At 38.6% G+C, this 25,653-nt stretch overlaps 1 protein-coding gene, 1 non-coding gene and 1 pseudogene across 7 annotated transcripts in view; 1 reads left to right on the forward strand and 2 right to left on the reverse strand.

Annotated features, from left to right (window-relative positions):
* Positions 1-25,653, reverse strand: part of Dennd5b (DENN/MADD domain containing 5B) — a 113,612-nt gene that overhangs the window by 73,585 nt on the left and 14,374 nt on the right. Inside the window, exons 2-5 of one of the 6 annotated variants that reach the window (XM_006507062.4) lie at positions 23,218-23,283; positions 22,002-22,019; positions 19,153-19,262; positions 6,397-7,063 (exon numbers count right to left, since the gene is read on the reverse strand). In XM_006507062.4, coding sequence (XP_006507125.1) covers positions 6,397-7,063; positions 19,153-19,262; positions 22,002-22,019; positions 23,218-23,283 — 861 coding nt within the window. Of the gene's footprint in view, positions 1-6,396; positions 7,064-19,152; positions 19,263-22,001; positions 22,045-23,217; positions 23,284-25,653 lie in introns of those variants that run through there. The other 5 variants (XM_017321643.1, XM_006507063.4, NM_177192.3 and 2 more) reach the window with 5 other exon arrangements.
* Positions 11,054-11,984, forward strand: Gm15780 (predicted gene 15780; annotated as a pseudogene).
* On the reverse strand, positions 12,350-12,453 carry Gm23462. The gene has a single exon (XR_003956665.1). It is a non-coding gene; the product is annotated as a U6 spliceosomal RNA (small nuclear RNA).

Here is a 25,653-nt window from a genome sequence, read left to right on the forward strand (position 1 = left end):
AGAAGAGTGGACACTGGAGGCACAGCAGTGCAAAGATCCTGTCTCAGAGCTAACACCTCAAAGCTGTCTTCTGACCTCCACATGCATACCATGGCTCACATGGGCCTGCACCCACACCATACAACAAAAGAGCATTCACACACAGTCATACACTCTTCTCCCCCACCCCCATCACTCCTCAAAAGTCCTGAACACAACCTGAGCAGGTGAGATGTCCCAGTGGCTAAACATGAATGACATGCAAACTCAATGGCCTGAGTTTTATACTTGGAAAAAAAAAAAGCTGACTGTGGTGGCACTCACCTCGCCATATTTCTAGCACTGGGACATAGCTCAGTTGGTAGAATACCTGCCTAGCATGCATGAAGGCACAGGTTCAGTCCTTAACACCATATAAACTAGGCACAGATACACATCAGTAACCCTAGCACTTTCAAGGTGGGAGCAGAAAAATCATAAATTCAAAGTCATCCTTAATAACATAGAAAGCTCAAGGCTGGCATCTGCTAGTAAGACTGTCTTGTAAAGAATTTTTTTCTTCTTTTTTTACAATAGAAATTGAACCTAGGACCTCATATATGTTAGGCAAGTACTCTATCACTGAGCTATAGTTCTAGATCAGTTACCTGGCTGCTATTCTAGAGGACCTGAGTTCAATTCCAGCACCCACACGGCAGCTTAAAACTGTCTGTAACTCCAGTTCTAGAGGGTCTGATGCCTTCTTCTGGTCTCCATGGGCATTGGTGGTAAACAGACATACATGTAGGCGAAACAGTCATATACATAAACTAAAATAAACAAATCTTTAAAAAAAACCAAGATATATTATATAACATATGAAATTAGAAACAAAAAATTATAATAAAAAATAAATAATATAAAAAAGATGTTGATGAGTTTAAACAAGTGTCTTACACATAGCATTCTGGAAGGCAGATAAAGGATATTTTAGTTAATATAATTTATATAAGTTAATATGATTTTAGTTAAAATAATTTAGTTAAAAATAAAAGCACTTTATATTTTCCTACCATTAAGGGGTCCAATCAAGTTTTTTTGTTTGCTTATTTGTGTGTTTTGTTTTGTTGTCTCAGTTTGGAGAATTTTAAAATGCTAAAAGTCAAAGCTATCAATAAGAAACATGAATTATGGGGCTGGAGAGACAGTTCAGTGGTTAAGAGCACTGGCTAGTCTTCTCTGACACCTCTATTCCTAGCACCCACAAGGCAGCTTACATATAACTCCAGTTGCAAAGGATCTGATCCCCTCTTCTGGCTCTGTGAGTATTGTACACATGTGGGGCACATACAAACATGCAGAAAAAGCATACACATAAGATAAAAAATAAAAATTTAATAACATAAATTACAACCTGCTTGAGCCATAATTAAGATTATGACTAGACAAAGGACTAGTATCTCTTGGCAGAACCCATTATAAGAGGCCTAACTCCTAATTCAAAGGTGCATATAACATGGTCAGGGATAGAAAAAGATGTCTGTGCAACAACTTCACAGAGCTGTTTCATATACTATGGTACCAAAATCAGTTAACATAGGCTATAATTAGAATAATAGGATATTTAAGTGTTAGAGTTACACTGGATAGTGATGGTACATGTCTTTAATCCAGAGACAAAGGCAGGTGAATCTTTGAGTTTAAGGCTAGCCTGACCTCACAGCTAATTCTAAGACAGCCAGGGCTACACAGAGAAACCCTGTCTTGAAAAAAACAAACAAACTTAGGGTTGATGGAATTATGGTACAAGTCTGAAGTGAATTAGAATATTTAAACAAGGTTTCCAAGTATGTTTTATGGGAATGGTTCCTCTATGTAATATATACTATTATAGGACAGAAGTTATGTAAATTCACTTTTCAAGCCACACTAATTAGGCATGCTAAATGGGAATGAATGAGTCAGACTTCATAAGCAAATAGGATGACCTAGAAGCAGGAGTGCAAATTCTCAGTACAACAGCTTTGGAGACTATGTTAGATATCTGCACCTCCCTGGAACTACAGAATTTCCATTTGAGGAACAACTATGAGCTTGTAATTGGATATTAAGCCAAACAGATACCATGGTTGAAGTACATCAAGTAAACTTGAACCCTTAAATTCTCAGGTGTCTTGTAAGGTCAGAAAAACTCTGAAGGGAAAGTTGCATAATGAAATGGGGTAGTTTATACTTGATCTCATTAGTGCTGGAATGCAAAGAGATTTATAAACTGCAGAGCATTTCTTTTCCTTTAGGACTGGCTAAGACTGTGTGAGAATCTGTCAGGTTCTATTATCACTTCTCAACAGACTAAAAAAGGGCTGCTTCGTCTATGGATGGCAGCTTCAAAGCAAATGATAATATCCTATTTAGAAGGTCATTATGACAATGAAGAAGCTAAAAACAAATCAGCTCAGCTGCCTGACAAAAATCACATGGTGTTTCTCTAGTAGTGATAAAAGAGCAGGCACAATGGTAAACATTCTTACATCTGAATCTCTACTAACTCATGACTTGGTCATATGGTCAGATAGATTGGGCAGTGTAAAATTAGACTATTAAAGGCCTGCCTGCATAGGCATCCCATATATCTACCACAATTGGCCCAAATAAAAGTCTGCTTTACTGAATTAAAAAAAAATACCACCAATAGAGCTAGTCATGGTAACATATGCATGTAGTCCCAGCCCTTGGGAGGTAGAGAAACAAGAATTAGAGGTGTTCAAGGTTATTCTGAGATACATAGTGAACTCAAGGCCAGCCACAACTACACGAGACTCTATCTCAAAAGAAGAAAATTTTAACAACACTAATATTATGTTTATCATAAAATAAGTCTAATAGTAGGCATACTTATTAGTAGAGCACTTGCCTAGCATATTCAAGGCAACTCCCAACCCCTGCAAAAATCTAATAATAAAACAGTAGTCAAAACTGGTCATATTCTACTGCTTTTTGGTTCAAGGTCATAGAACTATAGTTGCTATAACCAGAGCATTAGGTTCATTTTTATAATTGATGAACCATGACCAACAAACTGTATCTACTTCAGCATGGCTAGCAATATGTAATAAAAAGACTTCCAATATTTTCAAGAAAACTCCAAGTAGCTTCTACATTAAAACAACTGGTAAAAAAGAATGCCAAAGGACCAGCAGAGGAGTCCTGTAGGGGCACACAGGAACAGGAACAAGGGTTGGTATAGGCAGCGGTAACTACTTATTTCCTATGTGAAAAGACAAAGGAGGTAAACAAGCAAGATCCAAAAGTGTTCTGGAGGCTTTAAATATTGGAGCCAAAGTTAGACAGTGGCATTTAAATTCCTGATCTTTTATATTTCCACTATTCTTTTGAAAAGAAGACCATACTTCCAGCTCATACTGTCTGGTTTCATGCAACCTTTGAACATTCTTTTGACTTAAGGTACTTAGAGTCTTGACTTCCTGGGTGCATTCTCTATTTAAAAATTTATAGCTCATTTTCATTGAAGAAAGACTGTGATGTAATTATTTTCTAGATAATAGACTGAATCTGTCTAAATAAATTTTGGACTAAATTACAAGTCAGCTAATGAACACTTTCATCATTGAAATCCATCTACTTACGTACCTCAAAAGAGACTGGAGGCCCCAGGGAATTTAGAGGTCTGGTAGGGTGGGAGGTGGAGGGGTGGGGACATCCTTGGGGAGACAGGGGTTTGGGGAGAAGGTATGGGATGAGGAGCAGTCTGAGGGTGGGCCAGGAGGGAAATAAAATCTGGAGTGTAAAAAAAAAAAAAAAAAGATTAAGTAAAATAAAATAAATTAAAGAAAAAAAGAAATCCATCTACTTAGATTCACTTTGGATTTTCTCAGTAATTTGGTTCTTGAAACATCTTTAAATTTTACTGCTTATATTTATCAAGCATAAGAAATTAAGTAGCGCTGGCGAGATAGCTCAGTGGTTAAGAGCACTGACTACTCTTCCAGAGGTCCCGAGTTCAAATCCTAGCAACATGGTGGCTCACAACCTTCTGTAACAGGATCTGATGCCCTCTTCTGGTGTGTCTGAAAACAGCTAGAGTGTACTCATATACATAAAATAAATAAATAAATCTTTAAAAAAAAAGAAAAAGAAATTAAGTAGCAAATATCCTTTGAACCCCTTGCACAGAATCACAAAGGGCAAAAGTGCCCCAGAGTACAAGTCAGCTCAGTGGCTCTTTGATCTGGTTCATTTAAATATCTTTCTCTGAGGGGAGAGACACCATCGATATAAAATCCACCACTGCATTTACACAAAGTTTTATCTCATACTCTACAAATATTTAGTATGATGCCTTTATCAAATAGTTAGATGAGCAAATAATTTAATAATCTAAGTATTGAGACAGGTAAGGAAAGATTATGTGTAGATCCTGTACAGTTGCCAGCATGGTTAAGTTATCTGGAGAAGAGAGACTGATATAAGCCCAAGTTTCAGAACTACCACATTACTTACTTGTGCTATGATTACTTAGCACACCTGTGCCTCAATTTCCCCATGGATAAAAAGAATATCAAAAGCAGTCTAAGAATCCTATACAGGTCTCTCATTTAACTTTGACAATTAATCATGGATGGGTGGCAAAGACATCCCTAGAGAGATGAGAGGCGACACTCCTGAAAATTAAGTATCTCACCTACAGAAGTTATAGTTAATAAGGGACAGAATAGAAATTTGAAACTAAGACTTTTATGACATCTAAAATCAATATTGGTTAAACATTTTTTTAAAAGATTGTTTTCTTTTTTAAAAAATTGTATATTTATTTAAATTGTTTTATTTATTTACATTCCAAATATTGCCCTCCTTCCTGGTCCACTCTCCAAGAGTTCTTCACCCTCTTCCCCCCTCCCCTTTGCCTCTGAGAGGGTGCTTCCCCCACTCCCCACCTCTTCCATCTCAGCCCCCAATCCCCCTTCCATGGGGCTAATTAGAAAAAAAAAGAAATGATTATTTTCTTCTACGTGTAAGAGGGTTTTGCTTGTATGTATATCTGTGCTTCATGCGTGTGCCTAGTGACCTTGGAGATCAAAAGAGGATCCCAGATCTCATGGAACTGGAGTTATGGGCAGTTGTGCCCTGCATTGTGCGTGCTGACAACCAAAACCAGGTCTTCTGCAAGAAGAGCAAGAACAAGTGCTCTTAACCACTGATGCATCTCTCCATCCTGTTTAAACATTTATAACCCTAAAATCTGGAATCTCTGACCCTGAGAGCTGGCATCATGCACTTCTCCAATCCTACCATCTCTCCAGGAAGAACAATAAAGCAGGACAGGGTTACTAAGTTTTTCAGCTACAAGCAGGCAGTGTACTTGCAGGCAATGATGAGCACTAAGAAAATGAGAACAAAATAATGAACTTAGGTAAGCCATTAGAGAACTCCCCCATAACAAAAAACAACATTGGAACATACTATCAAAAAACATTATGTAGGGTAAACTGAGAAACCTTAGGGAGGGCTGTCAACACACACACAAGATGGGGAAGTATAAATATAGCCTGCTTGGCTCAGTTTCACTTATAATTTAAAATAGAAAAATAAAAAAGAAAAGTGAGAAAAAAAAAAAAAGCTGACAGCAGCAGCAGAGACTGCCAGCCTAAATACAAGCTAGCAAAACGCTAATCCAAATGCCATTGTATTTTCCAAAGTTTAAACAATGCACATAGCCCACAATTCAGTACCTATTATAACACAACAGCTCTATTTTTTATGTAAATTCATATGCAGATGGAAATAGGTATTGTAGTCTAGACTCATTATCAAAAATACATTAGTGAAGCAAAATTTAACTTGTTAGTATCTTAAATAAATCAGTGTTGGGATAAGAAGATACAATAAAGATAGTGCCTCCTGGGATTGAAGGTTAAAAACACAACTACCCACAATATTAGCGGATCTATTGCTAGGTCTGGGGCAGTGCACATCTCCTCTTTCTACTCATGAAATGCTCCTACAAGCAGAGGTCCAAAGTTTTCTGCCAGAGTAAACATTTCATTTACTCCTTTCAAATGCCACTTGAATTTTCATGTGACACTTTACCAATTTATAAAGAACAGAAAGTCCATTAGTCACTTACAGAACAAGTCTCAAAGTACCTAATGATGATTGCATGTACTGGAAAAGGGTTATTTTCATTAAAAAATAGATATACTCACACTGGTCAACATAACCCGTTTTGATCCCTTGCTGTGTATGTCTGTAGCCACTGATACTTCAAAGGAAACAAACTACAACTTCCCATCTCATCCAAGCCCACTCTTTTAATGCAAAACTGAAGAGACTTCATATCATTATTTGATTCTATAATGAAACAAAGTAGTTCAGGGCAAAAGCACTTTTTTCAGAAGACAAAGTGCAAAGGACACCTACCTTGTGAGTAGAGAAGGGTCTGCATCTCTAAAAGAACACAGGTGAACACTTGCACTAGGTTCTCTAATCCCAGGAGCTCACAGGCCTCTCGAAGAGGGTAGTCAGAAAGAGGGAGTTCATTGGGCCCAGGCCTCTGGCAGATGACAGGTTCATAAACACCATAAAATTTCAGTGACCTCCCAGGAGGCGGAAGGGGCACCTCGTAGAGAATATTGTGGATATAGCTCTCAAGCGGCAAGGGTGGTGGCTGCTGTGAGGTAACTGCCTTGTGAAGTTGGAAGAGGAATTTCTTGCAGGCTTGCATGAAAGGCAGAGGTGTGATCAAGCAGATACTTTTTGAAACATACAAGGTGTCTCTGTTGATGTCATAAGAGTTGTATCGCTGGAGTTTCAAAAGAGAGGTTGCATCTCCCTCGTCAATACTACTTGCCAGTGAGTCCATACTGCAAGAGGATGAAGCGTACACACTGCTGTACTGCTCAGCATTATGCATCTGGTACAGTGTCTGCATGGCTGTACAGATTTGCTTACTTGTAACTTCTTCATAGAAAGTGAGAACAAAACCATAGGTGCGAGAACCATCTTCCCGGGTAATTATAAATGAGTGGAACTGAGGCTCTTTATTGTCAGCTTGTGTTCTGAAAGACAGCCCTTTGGGCATGCACAGCTGTGGAGAAATGGGGGGAAAGCATCAGAACGCAGTACAGGCATAACTAAGGAGGGGGTGCGGGGGGAATGATTTTCTTTTTAAGAGGATTCAAAGGACAAGTTTTATCCAGATTTAACTTTATGTATTTTATTTATATGAACACACAGTAGCTGTCTTCAGACACACCAGAAGAGGGCATCAGATACTGTTACAGATGGTCATGAGCCACCATGTGGTTGCTGGGAATTGAACTCAGGACCTCTGGAAGAGCAGTCAGTGCTCTTACCCACTGAGCCATCTCTCCAGCCCAACTACAGTCCTAAATTAGAAACGTAGTGTAAGCTCTTCCCTTACTTGTAGATAAAACATTCTCAAAAGAAGTATGTGTGGGGCCAATTTGGCTCAGCAGGTTAAGGTGCTTGCCTCCAATTGTAAGCCTCACAACTTTCGTTCAAGTCCTGGGACCCACATAATAAAAAGAGAACTGACTCCTACAAGCTGTGCTCTCACATTCACACCCATGCACACACACAAACAACAAATGTAATAAAGATTTAAAAATAGATGTATAGACATAAATGGAAAAACTGTTCACTGCATGGATATTATACAAAGGGTTTTATATAGAAGACAAGTGCCACGCACTCCGGTCGAGTCAGCTTGACAGGCTTTGAAGCCTAACAGCCACTCACGAGGCAGAGAGTTTCAAGGAAGCTCACTCACCTCCTGGAGTTTTGGCATTCTCATACTCATACTCTATTCCCGAGTTAGTCTGATGTATGGATCTACGAGCTCTCTTTTAATATTTTATTATAAATGCCCTTTAAGATTAAATTCTGTTATAGTTAGTTTCCCCAGTGTTCCAAGATCCCAGAAGCCTCAGAGCTTAGAATCCTGTGAGAAGGCAGTAAGGAAGTTAACCTATTCAGTAACTAATTAAGCATTACAATAGACAGAGCCAGTGGCTCAACCGGTCTGCAGAAAGAGCCAGGGAATCTCACTGAGATAGAAATCTTTAGTAAGGCTACATTGCATATTAAAAGCAAGTTGGTATATTCTCCTGACAAATGGAGATTCTCCAGATACTTATAAGTTACACTCATATAAGAATTTAGCAAGGCCTAGGAAATTAGGGGGGTTGTGATATTGCATTATTCTTGAGGCCTGCCAAGAGCAGAACCCCCTGGTGCTAGCCTTCACAAGGTTCAAAGGTATAGCACTAGAGTGTGAAATCCTTGCCTGTCACTAAGCTGATCCTAGGCAGAACTGCTTTATCTTTACTGTAAACATTTACCTGGTTCCTATAAATCCTTCTGAAGTGATTCCTTTGTTTTGTACCTGGTAACTTCAATGTACCTTGCCTGCTGTGACTTCCGACCCTTCTATTTTCTGAACTATAAAAAGTTTGATGCTCGACCTGACAAATACATATATTCAGATTCTACACAACCTCTCCTCTGTGCATTTGTCTGTCATCTCATCCAACGCTTTGCCCACCTGTGACTAGAGACCCGTTCCACGCAGACATAGGGACCCAGAGGGTCTGCAGCAGACAAAAGCCAGAGAGATAGCTCAGCAGGTAAATAAGGTTGCTGTCAAGCCTGAGTTCTGTCACCAGAACCCACTCTACTGCAGGCTGTTTTCTGATTTCCACACAGAGTGATATGCACATGACAGACAGATGCACACACTCAAAACCCCACACTAAACACATGTATTTTTTAAAAGAACGAGAGCTTTGCTGGGCGTGGTGGCGCATGCCTTTAATCCCAGCACTTGGGGGGCAGAGGCAGGTGGATTTCTGAGTTTGAGGCCAGCCTGGTCTATAAAGTGAGTTCCAGGACAGAGAAACCCTGTCTGGAAAAAAAAAAAAAAAAGCTCTGACCTTGAAAATGCATGAAGACAGAGTATGCTGAGACACTTACAGGTATTTCTTTGAGACAGGGTCTATATCTCTGGCTGGTATAGACTCCCTATGTAGAACAGATGGGCCTGGACTCAGAGATCCAACTACCTCTGCCTCTGGAGTACTGGGATAAATGATGTGTGCCGCCAGCAGATCTCTCCCGGTGGGTGTGGGTGTGCCTGAAGAAAGGTTCTAGGAGAGCTGGCCTCACCACTTGTCTGCCTTCAGATGACGTGGGTATGGAGGCAATGCCCTCCCCTCACCACCTGCAGCAGTTGGGATAGCTGGCCCTCTCCCTTGCCAGCTACAGGCCTAGCAGAACAGTCCTGGAGAGCTAGCCTGCTGGTGCAGATAAGGGAGAAGGGGTACACTGACTAGCTCAGCTACTATCAAGGCCCAGATCTAAGGCTCTGAGTTGGCCCACCCCAAAATCTATATTATCTGTGAACCGTTGGGATGCATGGAAGGGCCAGTCCTGCTGATCCAAAGCTGCAGGATCTCTGTGACATAACACCAGGATACCCAGGAATAGTCCCAGTGAGAATTCAGTATTAATGGTGTTACAGAAACCAAAGATCTTTAACTAGGCCAATAACTTGTTGGAATGAACATTTGCAAGCGAAGATGTGTGGACAGAGAGATATACTGTGGGCCACTCTGTGACACACTACAGCTTCCACAATGAGATGTTTTCTAGGCTTTTTCTTGGTTTTGTGTATTATTTGGGGGGATGGAGGCTGCAAGGGTGAAGGGTGGATATGAGGGAGATGAGTCAGACTGAGGTGCATAATGTGAAACTCACAAAGAATAAAAAGATGAAATAAGTGTATGCCACCATGCCAACCTTAAGTACTATTTTTATAGTGATTATGACAGTGTTTTAGGGGAAACAGGTAAAGGTTCTCTTGATTGGTAAAAAAGTTAACAAAAATAAAAACAACAGTTATCCTATGCAGGACAGAAAGACAGAAAATGTCAGAAGACATGAGAAGGTGCTGGAGGATGGCTCAGTGGTTAAGAGCACCGACTGCTCTTCCAGAGGTCCTGAGTTCAATTCCCAGCAACCACATGGTGGCTCACAGCCATCTATAATGGAGTTTGATGCCCTCTTCTGATGTGTCTGAAAACAGCTACACTGTACATAAAATAAATAAATCTTAAAAAAAAAAAAAAAAAAAGAAAGAAAACATGAGAAGAGAAAAAAGTTCTCACACTCCAGAGTCTGGTTGGAGTCTCTGTCCTGTGAAAATCAAGAATTCTAGCATATGGGGTTGGAGAGATGGCTCAGTATTTAGAAGCAATGGGTTGCTGGGTTGCTCTTCTAGAGTACCTGGATTAGATTTCCATTACCCACATGATAGCTCACAACCATCACTGGCTGGTTCCAGGTGATCCACTGGTACCAGGCATGAATGTGGTGCAGACATAAATGCAGGCAAAACACCCATATACATAAAATAATTTTAAAAATTACCTTCCTCTGCAGCACTTGTGATCTAGGGTGGTTTTGCTTTGTCAAGCTGCATTGCTACCCAATCCTGTCACAATCTCATTCTTAAGTTCCTTGGCAACCCTTTGAGATATTTCATGATACCAAACATATACATTTGGCTTTATTTATTTTATTTTATTTTTTTTTTAAGACAGAATCTCACTATGTAGCTCTCACTGCCCTAGAACTTACTATGTAGACCATGCTGACCTTAAACTGAGAGATCTACCTGGCTCTGCTTCTGAGTGCTCAAATTAAAGGGGTACACCACCACACCCAGCAATGTGTGTCTATTTTAAAGACACTTAGTGTAACTCTCCCTTGAAAAGTACATGGGTATACTTGGGTTTATTTTACTCTTTCCCTGAGCATTTCTATGTTAAAATTTTCTTAATATATACCAAATTCATACAAGTCAATCATGAATCTTTGCTAAGGACAAAGTCAAGGATTCTAGGTCTGTGTGAGTAAAAATCTCTTATCAAAAGTTGTTTTTTCTGCCGGACAGTGGTGGCGCACACCTTTAATCCCAGCACTTGGGAGGCAGAACATCAAGGTTTAACAAATACCCAGTGCCCTCAGGGAGGTGGTTCCCCTCTGCCTCAGGAAGGTCTGAGATAAAAGTTAAGGAGGAGACTGGCATTGTACTGCTAGTTGGAAGACACATAGTTGATCTGTATAACGTCTGACACGGGCTCATTCTGAATTTGGACAGGTTTGGGCTTCTTGTTCTTCTGGCTGCTACATGGAAAGAAATAGCAGGAAAATCAAATGATAAACTATGAGGACAGAGTCACTGGGTGAAGAGGACAACTCTAGCAGATATCAGAACATGCATTACTAACGTGACATTTGCTCCAAAGCATATGGGACTGTTGTAGCAACCTGCTCAGCAGATGGTAGAGTAAGAAAATGTGAGGCACCAGATGTTATGAATCTCAGCCAGTGGTCTCTGTAGAATGAGATCTCATGTTGTAAGTTGAGCCTGTAGCTATATTTCTTGGAACATTTCCAACTCCATGATAGCTATGAGGGGTGATAACAGTAGTCCAAATGCAACAGCCAAGGTTCAGAGTTCTATTACAATGAAACATGCAAAGCTGAAACTCTTATGACAGTCTTTGATCGTGTTCATGATAGTATACTTGCTCCAAATTCGGAAAGATCTTCCCACATTCTGGCAACAGCAAACCAACATATAAGAATTTTAAGATTAAAACTTGTGAGGAGAGAACTTACTTCCTTCTGGTGGTCCAACAAAATTTGAAATTCATACTGTGGCTCAGTTTGATAACCATACTTCTCAGGTCTAGCAGGTAAGTCGGAGCTTAACAGAAACAATGCTAGCATCTTCAGCTGTGTAAGGTTGTGGGAAGGTAATTACATGGCCAATTAGAAGTGTACTGGTATTCTGAAAGGTGACAGGAGTGCAGCAAATGGGAGTTCTCAGCTGGGAAACTCATATCCTTCACTAAGCTCAAATATTCATCAAAGCTTCAAAACTCATTAAACAGATCTTCTGCTGGCTCAAGGCACAGCTGAGTACAAGCTGGGGTAACTGATGTTTTACTGCTCGTGGCATGGATACAGGAGTGGAAAGCAGACTCTGTCCCTGCATCCCCAGCACCACTTATCTCTCCCAAGATACATCAGCAGCCTGCTCACTAATAAAAATACAGCGTATGTAATTTTTTTGCACCAGTTGATTGACACTATAAAACGGAGAGGCTTTTTGTTGAGACAACATCACCAAAACAATTGTTTGTAAATGTTCTTGAATCCTGGGTTAAAAACTAAAAAGATTGTAAATATTGTCATAAATATTTGGGAGGATTTTGCCATGGAATGAGTGAGTTTATTACGCATGTAGCAAGCAAAAAGAAGAGATGACAAGTGCAGCCGGATAAAAAATATGGAATGCTTTACAAATCTGCATATCATCCTTGCGCAGGAGCCATGCTAATCTCTGTACTGTTCCAATTTTAGTATATGTGCTGCTGAAGCGAGCACAAGGGAGAATATTTTATTCCTTTAGAAAATGTAGGCATATGTCTTCCATTTTCTAAAACAATAAGCCAAAATGATAGGTTTTTATAATTTTAATCTGAAATTGAATAAATGTTTTTCATAGATTTAAAAAAAAAAAACTAGCTGACTTGAAGCTGTCATGTTGCATGGAAGACCAAATGAAGAGAAAGCACAGTGTCAGCAGTCCTAGCCACAATCCTAGCCTAGGAGACAGACCCATGAGCACTAGTCTTCCTAGTCATATGCCTAGCCTAGGAGACAGAACTGTGACCAGTCTATGAACCACTCTAATGCTAAATACAGTAGAACATGCCAAACTTGCCCAAATTGCAGATTCCTATACTATCTTGCTTGCTTACTTACTATTTTTTTTTTTTGGTTTTTCGAGACAGGGTTTCTCTGTGTAGCCCTGGCTGTCCTGGAACTCACTCTGTAGGCCAGGTTGGCCTCGAATTCAGAAATCCGCCTGCCTCTGCCTCCCGAGTGCTGGGACTAAAGGCGTGCGCCACCACGCCCAGCACTTTTTTTTTTTTATTATTTATTTTTAAGACACATTCATATATAGCCAGGCTTTGGACATGTATCCAAAGATGGTCTTGATTTACTAATACTCCTGTTTATGCCTCCCCAAATGCTGCAATTAAAGGCCCGTGCTACTGTGCTGTTGCGTGAAATATTTAAAAAGCAATCCATGCTACGCCAGCATGGCACTGGTGGACAGGCCAGCCTGTTCTCAGCCCAGCAGACAGGCACTATGCCTGGCTCTTTTTGTATTAAAGGATTTGTTTTTATTTGATGTGCAAGAGTGTTTTGCTGTATATATGTACGTGTACACCATGTACCTGCCTGGTGCCCAAGAGAGTCTAAAGAGTACCAAATCCCCTGAAACAGGAGTTAACGGTTGTTAGCTGCCATGTGAGCGCTGGGAACTGAGCCTGGATCTTTTATGAGAGCAGTAAGTGCTCTTAATTGCTGAGTCATGTCTTCAGCTCCCCAAATCTTCTCTTTTTATATCAAGTAGGCACTATGAAAATAGAGTAAAATACAAAGGCACTATTTTTAAAAAGTTAAATTTAACTTAATTTTTTTGTTTTCATGTTTTTTATTGTTGTTACTGTTGGTTTTGGTTTTTGGTTTGTTGATAGGGTCTCATGTGTTCCTGTCTGGCCATGAGCTCTGCATAGCCAGCCAAGGATGAACTTGAATTTCTGATCCTCCTGCCTCTATGTTACAAGTGCTAAGATTATGTCACTATGTAGGCTGAAGACTCAATTTTATTGACAGGATTTCCTAATATCTAAGCTAGAAAATCAAAGCTCATAGTGTTTTTGAAAAGTGGCCACATATACAGTTAAGGGTTTGTAGCTTTCTTAAGAACACATTCAAACATTTACAGGAAAAGCTTGCCAGAAGTTATATTCAAAGGAAGAAAGACTTTCTATGCCACAGATAACAGATGTAAGAATTTTTCTTACATGCTTTTCTACAAAAAATCAAAAGGACAAGATATGTATTTATAATCTAGGAGTTGTGAATGAGAAAACAAGATGAGGCTTTTAAAAGCCAGAATTATATAAATTACTAGGAAACAAGACATCTCTCTCAGAAAAACTGAGACATAAATCGTAATTTGCTTACCATGGCTCAAGTATCTTGTTAACCCACAATATTGTACTTTCTAACAATATACTCTTCAACTCACAATAAAATAACTAAAAAATAAAATGTGTCTTGTAACCAAATATTGGACAGTGCTGTCCACAGCCCTCCTCTAGCATGATCAGCCAGTGTCCTTAGTTACCTCCCCTTCCAGGCACTTTGGCTACAATTTCATCAGATTTATTTATTATTTATTTAGCGGGCTGGTTTCTTGAGTTTCATGTAGCCCAGGCCAGACTTTAATTTATGATGTGGATGATAATGAACCCTACTGCCTGCATTTGTTAAGTACTGGGATTATAATTTTGGCTTGAGTTTTAGCAAGTTCCTCTTCTATATTCTATAATTCTAATACTCTTTTCCTCATTAGCCTATGAAAGAAAAATTATTCAGAAAACCCAATGGAGCTGGGCATGGTGGCGCACGCCTTTAATCCCAGCACTCAGGAGGCAGAGGCAGGCGGATTTCTGAGTTTGAGGCCAGCCTGGTCTACAGAGTGAGTTCCAGGACAGCCAAGGCTACACAGAGAAACCCTGTCTCAAAAAAACAAAACAAAACAAATAAATAAATTCCTTAAAAAAAAAAAAGAAAAGAAAACCCAATGGAATAGCTCACTTTGCCCTCCTACCTTCTTTCTGCCTTCCTTTCTTTAGTACACTATTATTTTATCTTGTGTATTGCATCAGACTTAGAAGAAAAATATGAGAATAATTCTTTTTTTTTTTTTAAAGATTTATTTATTTATTATATGTAAGTACACTGTAGCTGTCTTCAGATGCACCAGAAGAGGGCATCAGATCTCATTAAGGGGGGTTGTGAGCCACCATGTGGTTGCTGGGATTTGAACTTCGGACCTTCGGAAGAGCAGTCGGGTGCTCTTACCCACTGAGCCATCTCACCAGCCCGAGAATAATTCTTTACTTAAGTGATTTCATAGTCTAGTAGGAAAGACAGACATAAACTAAGCTGCTATGGGAGATGATCAAGGTGCTCCAGGAGCAAGAAGAGATCACTCAATTATGTAGCTTCAGATATGGTTTTGTACTCAGTAGCACCTGACAACAAGGACAGGGAAGAGAAGCAAACAGGGCCACCTTATTACTTAGTCAGGCTTTGAGTATCTAAACTATGTGCTAAGTTAGGGTTCTAGCAAGGAATAAGAGAAATTATTTTTTTTAACTTTTTATTGATTCTTTGTGCATTTCACATCATGTACCTCAATTCCGCTCATCTCCTTGTCCCTTCATATCTATCCTCTACCCTTGCAATCTCCCCTATAAAAGAAAACAAAAAATAAAATAAGAAAATAATTAAAAGAATAAAACCTCAGTGTGTCACAGAGTATATACTCTTTTACCCATACAACTTTACTTGCAAGTGTTCATTGCAATGAGTCATTGGTCTGGTTCCAGGCCTCTGGATTCTGCTACACTATCAATACTGGATCCTCACCAGAACTCCTCTTGGATATCCTGTTGTTGAACTGTGCCATGGAGATCCTGTAGCTTTGGATGTGAAGGGCCAGCCTTTTCACACACTCCAGAGGTTCATGGATGAGGTAGATGTTGGGGTGGGCCAACCAAAGCCCTGGATCTGGGCCTGGCTGGTAGCTGAGCTGGTCAGCCTGCCAGATCTCTTGTGCTTGTGCCACCAGAGCCAGCTCTCCTGCCTGTGGCAGCCAGAAAAGAGCAGACTGGTTCTTCTATGCTCACACCACTGGGGCCAACTCTTTTATACCCACACCACTGAGGCCAGCTCTCCCTTACCTACCACCAGGGCCAGCTCTCTAGCACTGTCCCAGTGAGGGGTGGGGCCAGCTCTCTGCAGCATTTAGACATCAACAGTATCCCAGGTGGCAGCCTAGACCAGGGACTTCCACAGGGCCAGGGACTTCAACACAGGCTCTTGCTGCTGAAGGGCAGTGGACCCAGATGTGGCCCTCAGAGGCAGCATGGGTGGGACATCACGATGGCCTCAGGTGGCAGTGCAGGCTACTCCCATCAGGCTGTTCCTCACCACTCTCTCATTTCCAGTTCCACCTCTCTTCACAAAGCACAAACCATTCCACTTCTCCCATTTCTCCCACAGACTTGATCATTGTGGTGGCATTGCAGGCTGTGCCATGTGGCAGTGGGTAAGCCTCTAAGTGAAACTATTTTGTCCCTTGTGATGTCAACATTATAACAAGAGATATAGATTTGAATGCTAATTATGTAATTAATAACTGCAACTGAAACAGGGATTATAAAAAGATATAGGATTGTAAGGAACCTGTTAAAGGGACACCTTCTCTAAGAATATCCAATTTAAAATAAAATCTTAACAATCAAGAATTTACCATAGGTGCTGGAGAAATGGCTTAGTCATTAAGTCATTAATAGTGTTTTTGCAGAGGATCAGAGTTTGGTTTTCAGTACCCATGTCAAGAAGCTCACGGTTGCTTGTAACCAAGGGATCTGATTTCTCTGGATGTTACTGGTACTCACTCTCACAGATATACACATTAATAAATAAATATTTTAAAAACATGTACGTATGTACATACATACATAGGGCACACATGCCATTGTATATGTGTATAGGTCAAAGGGTAATTTTTGGAAATTGATTCTATCCTTGTACAACTCGGGTTCTGGGGACTGTTTGGTGTTGAATTGTTCGGTGGCAAGTGCTTTTACCTGTTGAACTATCTCACTGGGCTTATTATAAAATAAGCCTTTCATAAATAATAATAATAATAATAATAAATAATTTACTTTGGAAAAGAGAGTCGAATGAAGAGAAGTATTAGCAGAAGCAGAAGTCAATTAGACAGTGATTAATAAATCCAAGTAAGAGATTGGGTTTCTTTGTGTAGCCCTGGCTGTCCTTGAACTTAATCTGTAGACCAAACTGGTTTGTCTCATAGGTTATTCTAAATCCAGGTAAGATGACAATGAAAGATTAACCATCATAATGCATATGGTGGTCTGAATAGATATGGCCCCCACAGACTCATGTGTTTGAATGCTTGGCTCATAGGGAGTGGCACTATTAGGAGGTGTGGCCTTGTTGGAGAAAGTGTGTCACTGTGGGAGCAGGTTTTGAGGTCTCCTAAGCTCAAGTTACACCCAGTGTGGAACACAGTCTCTCCTTGCTGCCTGAGAATCAAGATGGAAAACTATCAGCTCCCTCTCCAGCACCATGCTGGCCTGGATGTGCCATGCTTCCTGCCATGACTGAACCTCTGAACCTGTAAGCCAGCTCCAATAAAATGTTTTCCTTCCTAAGAATTGCCATGGTCACTGTGTCTCTTCACAGCAGTAATATCCTAAGACAATGCATATCTAAAAACAACATACCTGAAGTACCTAGCAGGCATCTACCAAATAACTTCCTTTCCTTACAGTCAGGCCATAATGGAAACCTTTATGTTTTTTGGCTCTACTTTTGAAATTCTCAAGAACTACATCTATACCAGATCTCAACCTGCCATTAGTAGTTTCTGTGTCCATCTTGTCTGATCTCTTATTTGCTTATGTTGGGTCTCTTTAATTATGTTTGTTATAGAGGTGATAAAGGTCTAAAGTACTACCAAGCAGAATACTTCATAGAACACTGAAAAAAAACCAAACAAACAAACAACTAAACAACCAACCAACCAACCAAACAAACAAACCTATTGCCTTCCTCCCTCCCATGAATCTCAAAGGAGACATTTATTTAAAGATTATATTTATTGTTACTGTTTATGTGCATACACATATGGTGTGTGGGGTATTGGCTATGTAGGTGTATGAGCTTTGACGTCAGAGGACAACTTTCAGGAGTTGGTTTTCTCCTTCTACATTAGGATTTGAGGATCAAACTCATGTCATCAGTTACCTACTGAGCCAACCTGCTTGCTGCCCAGAGAAATTTTAATCACTACTGAGTAACATACTGTAATGATTCAAATGCTTTAATCAATAAATTTCTAGCAATGTTTAAATAATGAATGTAGGCTCCTCTCCTTTCCACCTCAGTTATGGTGATTATAACAACTGAGAGACTGAGTTTCATCTACTGCTACAAGATAGAAAGAAATCAAGTCTTACAAGTTGTCCTCTGATCTCCACATAACTGAGCCCAAATATATATATATATATATATATACACAAACAAACAAACAAGCAAGCAAACAAACAATCAAAGAGTTTTAAAGTTCCTTTCCATCTTCCATGATGTCTGTGAAAATGATAAAATATAAGCCCAGGATACGTTATTCCTTGGTATACAGAAACGTATTATTCTCCTTCCCTTGATCAAAGTGGTTATCACTGTTTAAAGTATCAAACCCAAACACAGATTAATAATAGAAAATAAAATGGACTTGAGGTTCTGCTGTATATAACTAACAAGTAAGATACTGTGATAACATAACGGCTGTGGGAAATCTGACTATCTTCTTGGAGACTCAATTTCTCCATCTGTAAGTTAGACAGTATTATATTTCTAGGGTTCTGTGGAGAGATGGCTTTGTATTTAAGAGCACTTGATGTTTTTCCAAGGATCTGAATTTTGTTCCCAACACCCACACTAAGTGGATATCAACCCACTCTAGCTCCAGCTCCAGGGGATCTGATGCCCTCTTCTGGTCTCTGTGTGCACTAATACATATGTAGCATACAAAAACCAGACACCCATGCACACACTAAAAAACAAAATCTTTTTTTTTTTTAAAGATTTACTTATTTATTTATTATATGTAAGTACACTGTAGCTGTCTTCAGACACACCAGAAGAGGGCGTCAGATCTCATTATGGATGGTTGGGAGCCACCATGTGGTTGCTGGGATTTGAACTCGGGACCTTTAGAAGAGCAGTCGGTGCTCTTAACCGCTGAGCCATCTTTCCAGCCCCAAAAAAACCAAAATCTTAAAAATACTATTTCTCATATAACTTAAAGGATTAATTGAATTAAATAATATAGACATTTATCATTTATATTTTAATAAACTAATAGCAATGCTAAACAATGGAAAGAAAAAGGAAAATATATACCATGTTCACTGCATCTTGATCAAAAGGGTTCCATTCTATGTTTTGAGGATAGTGGGCCAGAACTTTGGATTTGAATGTTCTTCTCAGAGGACTCTGATCAAAATTTTCACCTATAACAAATAATTGATAATCAATTAATAAGTGGAACTTAAAAAGACATAATTTTAAAATTATTATTGTTATTAAAGATAGGGTTTCTCTGTGCAGCCCTCGCTAATCTGGAACTTGCTCTATAAACCAAGCTGGCCTCAAACTCAGAAATCCACCTGCCTCTGCCTCCTGAGTGCTGGGATTAAAGGTACATACTATCATGCGTGGTGCATATGTATTTATATATGTGTGTATATATGTCTATTTACTAATTATATTTAACAACCTTAGATGAATAATATTTGTCTCCAATATTTGGAGAACTATCAATTAAAAAAAAAAGTCTGGACTCAGGAGGCAGAGACAGGTGGATCTCTGTCAATTCTATAAAGTGAGTCCCATTTCAATCTAGTCAAGGTTATACAGTAAGACCTTGTCTCAAAAACAAACTAGCAAACAAACTAAAAATAAATAAAATGTAAAAAAAAAAAAAAAGTCAAAGAAAAAGAAACCTGCGGTTAGAAACTTAAAAAAAAAAAACAACACTAATATCATTGGTGTCATGTAATTACTATACCCACATCAACATATGGTGATTAAAAAGTTATATAAAAACATTTCACTGAAGTAATTTAAACTAAAGGTTACGAGACTGAAATTTTACACACAAATCCAATGCTATAGTGCAGAGCACTATATTTACATTATTTACATTGCCACAAAACTGGCATACAGATATAGGTTTCCAGTGACTGAATCAGCAATATCAGAAACACCATTGTTGGGCTGTCTAATGGTAAAATCCACTAAACGCATTAACTTTTTAAAGAAATGAGTAATTCTATGCCCAAGTTATCACCTGTCAAATCTCTAGATAGTTTATATTATATATGTATATTTACATATACATATGTACACACATACATACATATATCTACATATAGATATATAAAATTCATGATGGGTGGTGGTAGCACAAACCTTTAATCCCAGTACTTGGGAGGCAGAGGCAGGTGAATCTCTGAGTTCAAGGCCAGCCTGGTCTACAGAGTGAGTTCCAGGAAGGCCAGGGATACACAGAGAAACCCTGTCTCAAAACCACCACCTGCAACAAAAATTCTGTGAGATGTAGTCAAATCTGTTTTTCATTTCCTTGACCAAATTAATTTTCATAAGACTTATTACTCTCAAATACCTAAGTTTTATAAATTAGCTTGATTCTGAAGGATCTGTTTTAAAACATCCAGTGTCAAATAGTTGGTATCAAAGGGTTAGAAGAACTCAAATAAATTCCATAATTTTCTGTGTTTTTCTTTTTTCTCTTTGTTTCATTTTTGTTTTTTCTTTCTGCCTCTTTCTTTCCTTCTTCCTTTCCTTTTCCTTTTTTCCCTTTTTCCCTTCTTTCCCTTTCTCCTCCCTCCCTCCCTTTCTTTCTTTCTTTCTTTCTTTCTTTCTTTCTTTCTTTCTTTCTTTCTTTCTTTCTTTCTTTGTTGAAACTATGCTATTATACAGCTTTGGCTCTGGAACTTACTTTTTAAGTTCTACTTTAAATTCTAATTAAGTACTACAGTTATAAAGAGATATCAGTGTAATTTACCAGTATTTGCACAATTTAAAGTATCACAATGCAATCAGACTTAGAAGTGACACTGCCATTTTGCTAGACATGACTCAATTTACACTTGGGGTAAAAATATGAATAGACATATACTAACTTTACTTTGAATTGAGTAAAAAAAAATTTTAAACCACAGAAGGGAAATATTACACACTAAAATCTTGCTAGAAACTACAATATTAGATATTTAGGAACTTAATTTAAATATATTTGGGGAAAGCAACTAAACTATGGCTTTCAATTGGTGTCCTTGACAAATGATCTTTTTCCTTTGGAGTCTCCTGATTTGGTTAGCTAGGTACCATAGCTCTGTATCTTTCTAGTCTGTAGCTCCATATTCTAAGAGTTGAGAGCTTTCACTTCAGGAGAGAAACTGTTCAAGATATCCTAAAACTAGGTGTAGTTTCTCATGTCTGTAAAAGCCGTTGAGAGGCATAGGCATGAGGATCACTGAGGCCAGCCTGAGCTACAGAGTTGAGCTCTTTCTCAATAAATAAACTGACAAATGCTCCCTTAACAAATTTATCAATTTTTATACATTGCTACTAGAGTACCTATGACCAAAAGTCACGTAGATAAATATTAAACTGTCCATGAGTCAGTGTGACAGAGGGTCACAAGATTCAGGATTCAAAACTGTTCACTTCTGGATAAATGGTTCTCTTAAGCTGATACTTGAGTTTGTGTGAACACTAAAATAATTTATATTTCTTGCTTAAAAAGAGATTAGATTTTACTTTACTCTAAGTCCATAAATAAATAAATACACAAGAAAAAGTTCCTGTAGTTCTAAAAATCTGTGCTACTCGGCTGGGCGTGGTAGTGTACACCTTTAATCACAGCACTTGTTAAGTAGAGGCAGGAGGACCTCTGTGAGTTTAAGGGCAGCCTGGTCTACATAGTGAGTTCCAGGACACACAGGACTAAATAGAGAAACTTTGTCTCAAAAAAACAAAACAAACAAAAAGCCCTATGCTACTGGCTTAGCTATTGCCATAGCAAAACTCTAAGAAACCCTCTCTTTGGCCCACAATCTAAGAGACAGAAATTACTACTTTTATCTATAATAAGTAAAATGCAAAATACCACAGGAACAGAAAAACAGCATATAACCCAGGATAAATCTATTTGTAATACTTACCTTTTAGTGAATTCCTGCCTGTGCATGGTTAAAATAGCAACATCTTCATTCAGATATCAAGTTATAAATGGGATAGAAGATAAATCAGAGAAGTCATTACAATGCCATTTTTAATATAATTGTTCTGTTGCCTGTGGAAGTCCAACCTTCTTCAGGTACAACCTATTTACCTCCACACACAATTTCACAAAACCACAAAACATACACAGCAAGTGTATCCTCTACCACCACTACCACCACCACCACTACCACCACCACCACTACCACCACCACCACCATCACCACCACCACCACCACCACCACCACCACTGTTATTACTTATGCCACTATTAACACTTCTACCTTGGTAACACCACCACCATCACTGTTAACTCTATCACCACCCCAGATACTAATAACACCATCACCAGTTCTCTTATACTGTTTAAAAAAAAAAAAGAGCAACAAGAAAGATCACTGCTGTATTACAGATGTCTTGGCAAATATTATTTTGAAATAAATTAGGAAAAGAATCTGATGCCACTGGTAAGAATTTAGAAATGAATGAATGTAGCTATTCTATTCTTACTAACATCTGTGGGAGAGGGGAAAAAAAAGTTCCAGGATTACCTTAGGGACCTAGAAACCAGGAGACCAACCTACTCTTTTCATTTTGAATGCACATTTTTATATGTCATTAACTCAGAATTTATTGCTAGGACTAATCAGGAAAAATGCCTGGGTTTGGGATTTTGGATTTGCATGAAATAGAAATTGTATATAAACACCCTTAAATTAAAATTCACTTTTTAAATACAGTCCTCAAACAAATAAGGACTGCAAATTTCTTCAAGTATTTATTTACTTGTAAGGCCCTATATTAAATTTTTACCACTGCCAAAAGACAGTTACAATGTTAATATCTTTGCTATAATTATATACAGCCCTAATTTGAAACAATATTGCCATGTAATCTACTAAATTTAAGCTGTAATCAAATCTCTCCTCCAAGAAAATATAAAATACATGCCAAGACACCTTAGACTGGTAAATACAATTTTTTTCAAGGCTTGAAGCAAATGAGGTCTTTATGAAAATTAAGATGCAGATGAGAGAACAAAATACAAGTATCATCTATAATTTTATCTAAACAAATTTAAGAAACATTTATATTAGGATGTGGGGTGAATTAAAATTATGATTCTAATACCCCAATTCATTTTTAAACTATTTTTACCTGAAGTTGTATTTGCAGTATCTTGGCTCTTGCCATGACGATCTGCTTCTAGCCATTGGTACAAAACTACATAATGTAATAGAAACAAAAATCTTTATGAACAAAGCAAAAACAAACAAAAATGATATTGAAGAATGGAAAATGAGAATTAAAAAAATTAAACAAAAGCAATTAAATTAGAGACAATCAGGTCAAGCACACAGCTTAACATCAATAATATGTAGCTTACAAGCAAAGAACATGAGTAATTTTAACACAATAAATACTAGTTATCTGTTTCAGTTATCTATATGGAAGAAACGCACATACTGTTCAAGGTTAATTTCAGAGAAACATCAAGAGAAAGTTAACAAAGTATGATGATAAAACTAAGTTAACAAAGTATGATGATAAAACTTGTATAAATTATATTGTGAGCACTGCTATCTACTACAATGGATGTGGCCCAAAAATTACTCTTCCAAAATGCTAACAACAATTTTGAATGACAAGAGCTCTCAGTCACTGCCAGTGTGAGAGATGGTTTGATACTTCCTAATAAGATCAAATAATGCTCTGGACATATAACTCCATAAATCTAGTCTCATGAGTAAAACATCACATTTCAAGAGGAGTAGTTTATACCTGGTAAGTACTCACCAAAACTATCAAAGAAACCAGAAACAACAAAGCCTGAGAAACTGTCACAGCCAAGAGGAGCTTCAGAAGATTTGACAACTAAATGCAAAATAGCAGGATGATTCTCTAAGAGAAAAGGAACACTAGGTAAAAACTAAGAAATCCAAATAGGGCTTCCATCCCTCAACTCCACCTTGTATTGTAGGAGTTAGAAGTCTAGGTTACCAGAGGTTAGAGACTCCACAGGAGACCAACAGAGTCAAATAACCTGGACCCTAGTGGGGCTCCCAGAGACTGAACCACCAACCAAAGAGACAGCATGGACTAGACCTAGCTCCCCTTCCCCACCAGATATACATAGCAGATGTACAGCTTGGTCTTCATGTGGGTCCCCAACAACTGAAGTGGAGGCTATCCCTGACTCTGTTGTCTGTCTCTGGATCCTGTTCCCTTAACTGGGATGCCTTATCATGCCTCAGTAAGAGAGGATGTGTCTAGTCCTGCAGGGACTTGATGTGCCAGGGTGGAGTGATACCCAGAGGAGCCTTCCCCTTTCCACAGAAGAAGGGGAAGATAGAGTCGGGAAAGGAGCTGTGTGTGCGAGGGAACTAGGAGGAGGGTGTGCTAATATTGGAATGTAAAGTGAATAAATAAATGAAAAAACATTCTGGGTTGTAGCTACAAGCTTTTCCACCCTCCTCTTTGCTCCCAGGCTAACTAACGATTCTGAGACTAATAATTTATTAGTAAATGCTTAGGCCATTTATTAATAAGCTTCAGCTTATTCCCCAACTAGCCCATTACTTATGTAACCCGTTGAAACTACTCTACGTCTTCTACATGGTTAGTCTACTTCAGTTTCATGCGACTGTCTCCAGAGTTTCAGAGAGAACCTTTTCCACCTGACTCCCAGAATTCCTCTCTCTTTCTCTACCGGATGTCCCACCTTCTAATCCTACCTCAGCTCTTTATTGGCCATGGGCTTTTTTATTAACAGGTGATGCTTCTATTCTGCATATAAAAGACTCTAAACTGGTTCTTCAAATGTGGCTTGAAGTCTCCAGAAACCCAAAGACAGAGTTCTATTCCATTAAATGTCCCTCTTATGCCGTTATATCAGGCCCATTCTCAAAACATAACAGGTCAAGAAGAATATCTAAAATGTCATCTCTGAGTGTTGAAGTATTATTCAAATGTCTCATTTTTCTAGGATTATTAGCAAACATCTTCCATATGACTTTTAGTTATGCCTTCAGGATAATATTATCTTCTCACTCCAAAGTGACATAAGATCACCTGAATAAAGTATTCGCTCAACCTTTCAATCCCATTAGATTCAGATACATTATTTAATAACTCTACTTCATCATAATTGACTGATACAGCCTGCCCTCTACCTCCCTTCCCCCTTTCTTTTCTCCTGTTCATGCTATGCTAATTTAACCTCATCTTGGTAAAAAAAAATATATGATCTTTCATGTGCGAAAGCTTCAACAACTGTGGCTGGACTGTGTACAAACCAGTTTTGTTTATTCTTTATTGCCCTAGTATTGCTTGGGGGCTAATCAGCATTAAACTCGTGCCAGAAACCTTAGAGCAAGGCTCAGTAACAGAGCTGTTCAGAAAACAGATTAAAACAAAGTTGTGTAAAAATCTATGTGAAGAGTTTTTGCTTATGACACTTGGATGAAAATAACTTGTAAGTAGGTATTAGGAGAAAATAGATACATTGTACATCTTTCTGAATATAGGGGACTAGTAAGGATGTGTTACTAACTTCAGAAGGTAGCAAATGGGAAAGTTATTATTAAATCTATA

The sequence above is a fragment of the Mus musculus genome, chromosome 6 (genome assembly GCF_000001635.26).
Source record: "Mus musculus strain C57BL/6J chromosome 6, GRCm38.p6 C57BL/6J".
In the NCBI taxonomy this organism is placed as follows: Eukaryota; Metazoa; Chordata; class Mammalia; order Rodentia; family Muridae; genus Mus; species Mus musculus.